General features: G+C 47.0%; 1 protein-coding gene across 1 annotated transcript; it reads right to left on the bottom strand.

Annotated features, from left to right (window-relative positions):
- Positions 1-1119: 1119 nt before the first annotated feature.
- Positions 1120-10538, bottom strand: LOC132497679 (E3 ubiquitin-protein ligase TRIM15). The gene is made up of 7 exons (XM_060111065.1): positions 10170-10538; positions 8229-8324; positions 5256-5486; positions 4468-4490; positions 2874-2989; positions 2493-2525; positions 1120-1637 (listed from the first exon to the last, which is right to left on the bottom strand). Exons 1-7 carry the CDS (start codon positions 10536-10538, stop codon positions 1120-1122), a joined length of 1386 nt encoding a protein of 461 aa, XP_059967048.1.
- Positions 10539-10819: the final 281 nt, after the last annotated feature.

The following is a 10819-nucleotide window of genomic DNA, read 5'->3' as shown; positions in this document are numbered from 1 at the left end:
GTATCAAGGACTTCTATTTGCTCAGTTAAATTAGGGGTAATTATTCACATCCCAGTGATTCGTATTACAATTTTGTAATGAAATTCACATATGGTACCAGCGCTTAGAGTATCTTTAAGCCATCTGACCCCACACTTCAGGAGCTGGGCTCATACTATACAAAAGGTAATCTTGCACATAGATCTATACTAGAAGGAACCTGACTGGGGATGAATGTAGATTTTTTTGGAGCTTGGGGTGGGAGGGTGGGAATATAAGTGTTAAACTTGAAAGGGAGCTAGAATCAGAAAGGGTGGAGGTGGTGTGAGAATCATCATTACAGAGATTCATACTTTGTGAAGGTATTTTAATGTGTGGTTAGTTTCTGTGTCCAATAATAGTAACAACAGTAACAATAATACATATTTAAGAGGTTAGTTAAGAACTGAACACAAGCCTCGTTTTATTGAAGAATGGGATCTGGCTAGACTGCCCTCAGGCAAGTCCTGAATAAAAGAACCGGCAGGATGTATCTGGGTCACAGAGATTCCACTGGCTTTAAGCCTTTCCTTCAGCCCCATGAGCACTGATTAGACACATGAAACGCAGGAGTCTGGGTGGGTGGCCCACTTAATTAGGACATTCTCTATGAGAAAGAGAAACGAGCAGAAAGGAAGGTGACCTGGGTCCACCCGGGGCTGGATGAAGAGGCCCTAAGGTCTGTAAAGGCAGAAGTATCTCCATGTGTAAGCCCAAACAAAAACAGGCAACTGAAAAAATTAGTGCAAACTCCACAAAATTCTGCTTTTTCCCATGAAGGTTATTCTGAAGCTTTAAACAGTTTTATTTTAGATTTTTTTCCCCCTTAAAAACCCACTGGCTCCCCAGCTTTGCTGGTGTCCTGGGCACAGCCCCGCCTGCCTCTGGTTCTCCACTCGGAGGTGCACAGAAGGCAGGAGCGTCAGCAGAGGGGAGCAGGAACGTCAGGGAGTTGAAGGACATAAGATAAAGAAAGTGAAAAAATTACAAAGCCACAGGGACTCGGAGATCCCGTGTCCTCCCGCCGTCTTGGGCACGACGACTCGCCCAGGGCTTGGAGCTGGATCCCCGGGCGCTGCACCGCCCTTCGGACGCTCAGCCTCAGCCTTTCAAAGTAAGGCAAGAACCTTTTTTCCAGACAGCGAAGAAAGGATAGACTTTGCCGGAGAAGGAGGCGGTGAAGGTGAAGATGGGCGCCTGGGTCTCGGCGTTGAGCAGGGCCAAGCGCCCCGCCTCGTAGTCCAGGGAGACGCCCACGAAGCGCGGGATCTCGCTCAGCGGCAGGTCGGTGCCCGGCGAGGTGCTGGCCCAGCACTGCTGGTGGCAGAGGATCACCGCCCAGACACCCTCCTCGGCGCTCAGACCCTGCTTCCCTTTCCTCCTCACCTCCTCCCCGACCACCCCCACCGTGCAGCCGCCGCCGTCCCCCAGCTGCACCTCCACCTGCCAGCGGTGGCGCCCCGAGGAGAAGCCGGGGGAGCCCAGCACCACCGGGAGACCCTCGAAGCGCAGGCGGCTGTTGGGCAGGTTCTGCTTCCGCAGGGTGTACTTCACAGACTTCCTGTCCTCGGAGAGGACCAGGCTCTGGCTGGCGGTCTGAGGGTCCAGAGTGACAACCCCTATTGGGAGGAAGGCGTGGCCATCAACAGAGCTGGCGGCACAAAAAATGCCCCTAGAGCACGTGTGCTGTGAGTGCAAGGCAGAAGGAGCACCGGCCTTGTGCAGCCTGCCATTGTCCCGGCTTCTCAGAACATCAGTTCCCCCTTTTGTTCCAGGAGGCAGAGGATGACAGCTCTACCTGACCCGCAAGTGGTGCTGTGCTATAATGCTTTGCTTCTCAAAGTGGGGTCCATGGACCAGGGGCATCCGCTGTGCCTGGGAGCTTGTTAGAAATGCAGAATCTTGGGCCCCATCCCAGGCCTAGTGAATCAGAATCCGCATTTTAACAAATCCCCAGGTGAGTTTTCTGCACATTAATTTGAGAAGCAGAATGAGGTGATGTTTTGGGAATAGTTTCTAAATTAAGCACCAATTTAAAAGTAAATGCTATTTTAAAAATTGTTCAATATTTGTCCAAGTCAATAAAGAGTCCAGCACAATGCTGGACAAAAAAACCCCAAGCACTTGATAAATATTTTTGAATAAATAATATCTATACAAGTAACTAATATTAATTGAGCACTTACTATGTGCCAGGTATCGTACTAAGCTTTTTGCATACATGAATTCATTTATCTTCAGCTACTTGTGGGGTGGTACTATTACATTTTCTATTTTATAGATAAAGAAACTGGGACAAAGAGGCTTAATGACTTGTTAGTGTCTCATAACGAGCAAAAGCTGGAATAGAGAACCCAAGCAATCGGGCTCCAGAGTTCATATCTTTAACTGCTCTGTTTGCTGCCTTGGATTGAAAGGATGAATTCACAAACGGATAAAGGAAAGAACAGCCCCCGAAGCCCCCAAGTGTTTACCTGTATCTGTTTCCAGATGATGCACCAAGTTTTCTGAGGGAAGCAAAAATAGAAAGATCTGTGACTTATTATTTCTTATAGGCACCCAAAAGGGTGGTGTGGCCTGGGAACAATGTGAGATCAGGGACAGGAGAAGACTCGGCTTCTGCTATGAAAGAGATGCAGTCCTCACCTTCCTGCCTCTCAGTGCAGTGCCAGTCCTTGGGGAGAGGAGCTGCTCGAGGGAATGGTCTCCCTGGGCAGAGTGGGATCACTAAAGGAGGGCCTAAGGGATGGAAGATGTCTTGAGCCAGGTTTGGAAGGTGGGGAAAGATGGAACTGGATGGAAGGCAGATGGGCAACTGATGGGAATGGGGAAAGCTGCTGCCCCTTCGGGTTTACCTGAGAATGCCCTCATCATCTCTGGGAGGGTGAGTATTTTCCTGTGGAGATCGCGGATCTTTTTGACAAGGTCAGGAGAAATGGCCTCTGGACTCAGAAAAGTCTTCATCTCATACCTGCAGACAAGTTGGTAACCAGTTAGGTTCTAATTCCAAAAATAATGTTTGGGTCATCCAGACCCAATGAGGCTAAAATCAGACTAAAGAATCTTGGCATCTGTGGTGAATAATTAGATTGAGTATCATCCCTTTATCTTTGCTGGAAATGTGTAGCTACTAAAGCAAGAGCATTTCAGCTAGACCTAAGAGGAACAAATGGTAACCTCTCCTCAAGAATTAGAGGTAGGTGCTTTAAGAGAATGGACCTGTGGGGACCAAAAGGGAAGAGATCATTAGCCGCTAGAGGGCGGTACAGTACCATTTGAAAAACAGCCTTACACAGTCTAATTTGTGTGCTGTTTAGTACAAAGGGAAAGGGATTGAAAAAAGGAGATGAAAGAAATCCTATACTGCAGTGAAAAAGCCCTCAATTCTGGTTCCAGCTCAGTCTTTGCTTGTCAGTCTCTGTGTGACCTGGAGCAAGCACTTCCCCTCTAGCTTTTAGCTTCTTCATCAGACCAGAAGACCTTGAAGGCCCTTCTAGATCTAAATCTCTGACACTCTTTGAAAGTATGTTTAGAGAACTTCCTGATTCATGGACAGCTGAGTTCAGCCCCCCTACACATACATGGGCACACAATATATGAGAAGTCTTCCCCAGCTGCTGTGTCTCTGCTCAGCCCACGGTAGACTGCTGATGCTTAGAAAGGAAAGGAGCCCTGCTATTAGTAATGCCTCTCAGCTGCTGGTTGCTGTCCTTTTATTGTAGCATTTGCAATTTTGAAGAAATGGGAAAGTTGAGTGGGAAAAATGATTGAAAGAACAGACTGGTCTTCCCAAGTTTTGTGCTTATCATATTCTATACAAAATATTTCCCCTTAGGCTATTTTTTTTATTTATTATTTTTTTTAGACTGACATTTTAAACAGTGTTAAATACTGACTTAAGGGCTTCCCTGGTGGCGCAGTGGTTGAGAGTCCACCTGTCGATGCAGGGGACACGGGTTCGTGCCCCGGTCTGGGAGGATCCCACATGCCGTGGAGTGGCTGGGCCCGTGAGCCATGGCCGCTGAGCCTGCGCATCTGGAGCCTGTGCTCCGCAACAGGAGAGGCCACAACAGTGAGAGGCCCACGTACCGCAAAAAAAAAAAAAAAAAAAAACCACACAAAAAAACACTGACTTAAGCACTAATAATTTCAGGGATTAAATAAAATGTTCCTGGATCAGCCTAACGTAATTATTATTTATAACTTCACTTCTCAGGGAAAAATGTGTGTCCCCAATACCAAACAATGTTTTAAAAGGAACCTTAGAATACAAACCTTAGTAAATTGGGGCTGTTTATGTGTGAGTGGATGAAAGTGTATCTGTCGGAGTGCTTTTGCTTTTCTGAGTAGCCACCTGTGGGGGCGGGGTGGGGGGAGTCAGTGAGTGCCCCTCCCCCTTCAGTCTCAATGTCAAGTGTAAAGCAGGTGGGACTGGGCAGTGAGCCCTACCTGCTCTGGTTGACTCTGACATCCTACAAAAGAAAAAGATACACTTAGTTTCCACACATCCTTCCCATCAGGGATTCTGTACATCCTTTCTTCCTTAGCATATCAGCTCAAAACTCTCCTCCTCCAGAGAGGTGATCTTTCTAATTACCTACTCATCAGACTGTTCATTTACATCATGCTTCCATACTTATGTGGGACTGTGTTGTCAGTTCATTTGAGCTGCTTTCTCTGTCTCAGCCTCATCCTAGGAGTGTGTTCTGCCTCCAACAATTAGGAGATGGTGGTTAGCAGGGACCAGGCCTTCAGTTATCAGACAGACCTGATGTGAAACAGGATAATATAATGATAATCACAACAGGCACTGTTTACTGAGTCCTTTTAGTGAGCCAGGGACTACCTAAACATTTTGCATGAATTTTTTTTTTACAGTCTTTGCAACAACCCTATGAGGGAGGTGCTATGACTATCCCCATGTTTAGAGAGGTTACAAGATTTGCCAATGTCACACAGCTAGATGAGCTGACGCTCAAGCCCTTGACTACAAAGTTCACTCCAAAGCCCTTGGCGTGACCATGGTGTGTGACACGGGAAAGTCATCCAACCTTTTTGGGACTACATCTCCGTAACCTCTCTGGGCCGAAGGAACCCAATAGCCATCAGCCCCTCTCATTAGAAGTCATCTCCGCTTCCCTTTCCTGTCTTTCTCCAGCATCTTCCAGCCCCCAATATGGCGTCCCCTTCCTGTGGACTCCCTCTCCTTTCCCACGAGCTGGTGGGCGGTCTCTCACTTGTAGAAGCTCACTTGCTGGTTGCTGACACTTCTCCTCCAGCTCTTTGACCTGGGCTCCAAGCCGGGCAACTTCCTCAGAGAGCTTCGCGATATACTCGTCCCTCTCCTTCCAGATCTGCTGCTCCAGCTCCATCAGCCTGGCCAGCAGGAGATGCTGATGTTCCCCCAGTTCCTGCTGCAACCTCTCAAAAGCCGCTTCCACCTGCTGCTTCTTGCTTTCAATCTGAGTCTACGAGGGGTAGAAAGACAGGCATGGTTAGGGAGAAGCTCACAGAGCTGGGCTCCCAGAGGATCATCTATGAACTTGATTAAAAGGGATAAAGAGTAACTAGTTCCAAGATTCATTCTCCCAAATAATACTGTGGTACAAGGAGGTAGGTGTCAGGATAAACTTACCAACGATGAGGGCGATGCTCTTGTCTCACCCAGAGATTCTAATAATAATGCACATTATACTCTCAGAGCCATGTTGAACTTTTCAAACATCCTTCCACATCTGCAATACCATCCTAACCCTCCCATACCATCCCTAGAGTCAGGTGGAGATGATCTCTTAGAGAGCAATTGAAGCGAAAAGGGCATTTTTTTTTTTTTTTTTTTTTTTTTTTTGCGGTACGCGGGCCTCTCACTGTCGTGGCCTCTCCCGTTGCGGAGCACAGGCTCTGGACGCGCAGGCTCAGCTGCCATGGCTCACGGGCCCAGCCGCTCCGCGGCATGTGGGATCTTTCTGGACCGGGGCATGAACCCGGGTCCCCTGCATCAGCAGACGGACTCTCAACCACTGCGCCACCAGGGAAGCCCTACAGGGCATATTTTGATGGGAGTTGAGGGATGCTGGAGACACCTTCCTGTCCCCAAACTCTGTCTCTTTGGTCAAGGGACCAGAAATTCCCACACTGTGGATTTCCTCCCGGAAATTTTTGTAGCACGAGAGAAGAGATGGGAGGGAGGCAGATATCACCTCACCATCAGCCTACTGTCCTCGGGGTCAGCCTTGTGGTCAGTACTGGAATGCGACACTGGTATATACTTTCTGGCCCCAAGCTTCCTATCTGAAGGCAATGCTTTCAGGCAGACAGACTGTAATGGGAAGAGCAATGGACTAAGGGTCAAGAGACCCAGGCTCTAGCCATTTCATTATGAGACAGCTTTGCCGTCTGACCTTGGGAGCAGCACTTTTCTGGACATCAATTTTCTGCTCTGAAAAATAATGGCTGGCAAGACGGATCTGGGATTAGAAGATGTCAGAACCACTTCCAGCTCTCATGTTCTGGGATTCCATAACCTTGACCCCAAATGCCCTTCTGCAGAGGCAGGGAGGTGAATAAGAACAGTCGGCCCATTCTTCCCAGCTAGGCAATGGATACTAGACAACAAGCTTCCCCAGAGTCTGTTAAGAAAATCCCTAAATGGGGATTTCCAAGTGGGAGAAATGGGTAAATTGTTTTTGTTTAAATAAAGTGAATTTTAAAAACAAATAGATAAAGTGTCAAATAACTTTATTCTGAAGTTTGACTAGTCAGGTAGACTTATGAAACACATTTTTGAGCACTAAATGGAATATGGACATAATTTTCAAATACTATTTGAAAATTATTATTTTCAAATAAATTAAGTTATTAAATTAAATTATTATTTTCAAATAATATTATTTAACATTTAATATTTCAGAAAATATTATTTAACATTGCAAGGTTTTAGGCCTAAAAAATGTGCCATTAACTTTATGAAATCCTACAGGTCATATTTTCTCAGCACTGGGAATAATAATTTTAAAAACCATCAGTTAATGTATAACCAATAAGTACTACCTAGCTGTATGAAAATTGAACTTAGGATCATTTTAAATAGCTACTGTTTTAGACAGAAAATCCAAACTGAGATTACTTTTACAGAGTCAAAGAAATGCAAAGGAGGGAACATTGAAACTAGAGACAAAAGACTAAATTCACCTAATTCTACCAAAACTACCTTAATGTTACAGGAAACAATGTATACATATGTCAAAACATCATGTTGCACACCTTAAGCATATGCATTTTTATTTCTCAATTATACCTTAATAAAACTGGGTTTGGGGGAGAAAAATGCACCCTTACAAGAAAGAAAAGAAAAACAGAAATTCTGGCCATGTACATGTGTTATTCATTAGAGTGGAGGATTATCACTTCAGAAATTTGTGCAAAACATAAAAACACTTTCAAGAATTAAGAAAATAGTTACACTCTACAAATAACGACGTTATCATATGATATATGGGGGGGAGCAGTGTTCTAAATGAAGAAAATCAGGATTTCTTACAAGACACAGTTCTGTCACAAATGTCTGTGTGAAATATTTTACTCGTGGATGCTAGGTGGATATTTGATGTTTTAGAACAAAATTATATATATTCCCAAAAGTCATTTAATGCAGACAACTAAAAATTCTCAAAAGTTACAAGAATCCTTAAAATGCCCAACAGAGCTGATGGGAAAATTTGGGAACTTCTTAAGACCAGAAGTAAACAAGAGAAGGATCCAGAGGAGTGATCAAACTGGGAAGCCAGTGCTCCTTCCAGATACTGGCTGATCACATGGCCCTCACTCCTATGTGGACCATCCACCCTGCCCCCTCGGAACAAAGAAAGAAAGGTGCTGACTGGAGACACACCAGATGTGGGATCCCCAAATGTGAGAACCGCAAGGAAAGCTCACAAGAAAATAAGCTAACAGGATGAAGGGTCAGAAGAAATTAAATATCACATAAACTTCACATATTAGAAATATGTTTAAAAGGTTTAAAGACAATGGGAATAATAGGAAAAATAATTAATTTGAAAGAGAGAAAAAAAAAGAAAACTGAAAATGCATATTTGGAAAACAACCAAATAGAAATCAAACAGTTGAAATTAATTAAAAAGAAAAGAAAAAAAAAGGGAAAAAAAAAGAAAACCCCCAAAGGAGAAGGCGGCCAGTGATGTGGCCATTACCAGGAGCACTTGGAGCTTCCGGTCTTCCCGGCTCTTCATGTCTTCAATGTCATCTCTCTCCATTCTCAGAGCTTCCAGCCGACTCCTGAGACGGTCCTGTGGAGAGAAGAATGGGCAGAAAGAGGTGGCTTAATTCATAATTCAACTCACAGGTATTAATTGTCTACCATGTTCCAGGCACACCATTAAGTGCTGAGGAATTCAAAGGTGGAAAAGGCCCAGCTCCTGTCCCTACAAGACCACCATCGGGACTTCCCTGTCGGTCCAGTGGTTAGGACATGGTGCTCTCACTGCCCGGGCCCTGGGGTCAATCCCTGGTTGGGGAACTAAGATCTCACAAGCTGCACAGCACGGCCAAAAACTAAAATAAATAAACAAATAAATATAAATATATTAGGAAAAAAAGACCACCCTCTAGAGATGGAGTCGGTCACAAGTGATTAAAATACAGACAGGGCTTCCCTGGTGGCGCAGTGGTTGAGAATCTGCCTGCCAATGCAGGGGACACGGTTCGAGCCCTGGTCTGGGAAGGTCCCACATGCCGCGGAGCAAGTAGGCCTGTGAGCCACAACTACTGAGCCTGTGCTCCGCAACAAGAGAGGCTGCGACAGTGAGAGGCCCGCGTACCACGATGAAGAGTAGCCCCCGCTCGCCGCAACTAGAGAAAGCCCTCGCACAGAAATGAAGACCCAACACAGCCAAAAATCAATAAATTAATTAATTAAATTTTAAAAAAAACTTGTTTAAAAAAATACAAATGGACAAATGCAATAATCAAGGTGTGCACACAGTGAGATGGGAGCACAGTGGAGGGGACAATTCTGCCTGTAGGGACAAGGGAAGTTTTGTCGAAAGCAGAAACCGGCTACAGTGGGCCTTGAAAGATAAATTTCCAGTTGGGTAAGAGAGGGGGAGGAGAGTACTTAATGCTTCTGAACTGTACACTTAAATATTGGTAAAATGGCTTAAAAAAAAAGAGTCAGGGGAGAGGAGAGCTTTCCAGGAGGACAGCTTTTCACATTCAGAAAAGTATTAGAAGCAGGAAAGAGTGTTAATTCAGCAAACAGCAGGTACATAACGGTCAGTTTGTCTGGACACATGGTGCCTGGGCAGGGTGGCTGACAGATAAAGGTAGGATCCCGACACCAAGTGGCCTTGAATGCCTTGCTAAGGACTTGAGATTTCTTTGGGCACTAGGGATACACGGAGTGATTGTGAGCAGGGCAGCGACATTATGGGCCTTGTGTTTTGGGAAGATCTGCCTCGCAGCAGTTTGGAGGGTGAGGGGAAAGGTAAGAATGCAGACAGGGACCTTGCTGGAGCCTCTGGGTGGCAGATGGTGAGAGCCTGAATTTGGCAGTGGGGGAAATGCAGAGGGAAAGATGAGAGATATTTCTGAGGAGGCCACTTCCAGACCTGGTGACTGAGTGACAAGAGAGAGATCTGAGGGGCAGACAGGAGTGCATAATGTCCCCAAGACCAGATGGGCTGCTGTACTGCCTTTCTCAAAAAGAAGAGCAGTACTTGTTGGATGCCTTCCCCATCCCTGTCTTCCCTCTGAGCTCCAGCAGTCAGGGCCTTGCTAGACCCCATATCCAGTCTGGATCTAGGGAGACAAAGGCCACCCTGCCCGTGACCTGCAGGACAGCCTGCTCTCCTTCCTTCCCTAGAGAGTGAAGCCATGGCTACAATTCTCTGTGCTCCATCACCGCGAGGTCTTCTCAGAGCTGGAGCTGAATTTCCCCAAGACGTGAAAGGCCACGCATCCAAGGGGAAGGAACCACATCCCCCTCAGTCTGAAACTGCCCCAGGGTCCCAACAGCCTTGGGGTCCCCTGATGTGGAAGCTGTGCCCTTCATGAAGATCCCCGCCCTATTCCCTTCACCACCTTGGGGTACTGTCCTGCCTCAAGCAGCCCCAAGCTGACCCTACCCTTCTTACCCGGTAGGGCTGGATGGCCTCGTCCAGGAGGTCCACGACGTGGGCCTGGTGGGAGGGACCCTCCCGGCAGAACACACAGAGGAATTTGGCATCATTCTCGCAGAAGAAGTAGATCTTCTCACCATGCTCCTCGCAGTAAGTCTCCCCCGGAGGGCCCAGGGGCACGGGGACCAAGAGGGTCTCAGTCTGCTGCTTCTCCTTGCAGAGGGGACAGAGCAGGACCCTGCCGGAGGGCTGGGCACCCATCTGGGAGGGTGGGGGGAGACAGTGCCAGCAGAAGTTGTGTCCACAGGTGGCGGTCACTGCATCCTCCAGGGGCCCTTTGCACTCAGAACAGGCGGCCCCTTTGTGGGAGGGAGTGGAGGGCATCATGGTGCCTTCCCCAGCCCGTCCACTGAGGCTTCTGCCTCAGTCCACACGAATCCTCTTTCCCTGAAATGGAGTCACTTTTACGAGTCACAGAGGGAAAGGAATGGGAGGCTGGGAGAGGGGAAGGCAGGAGTGTCCGGACAGAGAAGCCACCTGGCTCCACCTCTTGTGCTTCCCAGGGTCCTGCCCACCACCTATTAGCTGAGCGGGTCCAAACTCCAGGGCATCTCAAATTACCCAGCATTTCCCAACAGTGGCCCCGTCAGCCAGTTCACTCCTTC

Source organism: Mesoplodon densirostris, chromosome 10, assembly GCF_025265405.1.
Source record: "Mesoplodon densirostris isolate mMesDen1 chromosome 10, mMesDen1 primary haplotype, whole genome shotgun sequence".
In the NCBI taxonomy this organism is placed as follows: Eukaryota; Metazoa; Chordata; class Mammalia; order Artiodactyla; family Ziphiidae; genus Mesoplodon; species Mesoplodon densirostris.
The sequence above is the reverse complement of the archived record's forward strand: the minus strand, read 5'-3'. Positions and strand labels throughout refer to the sequence as shown.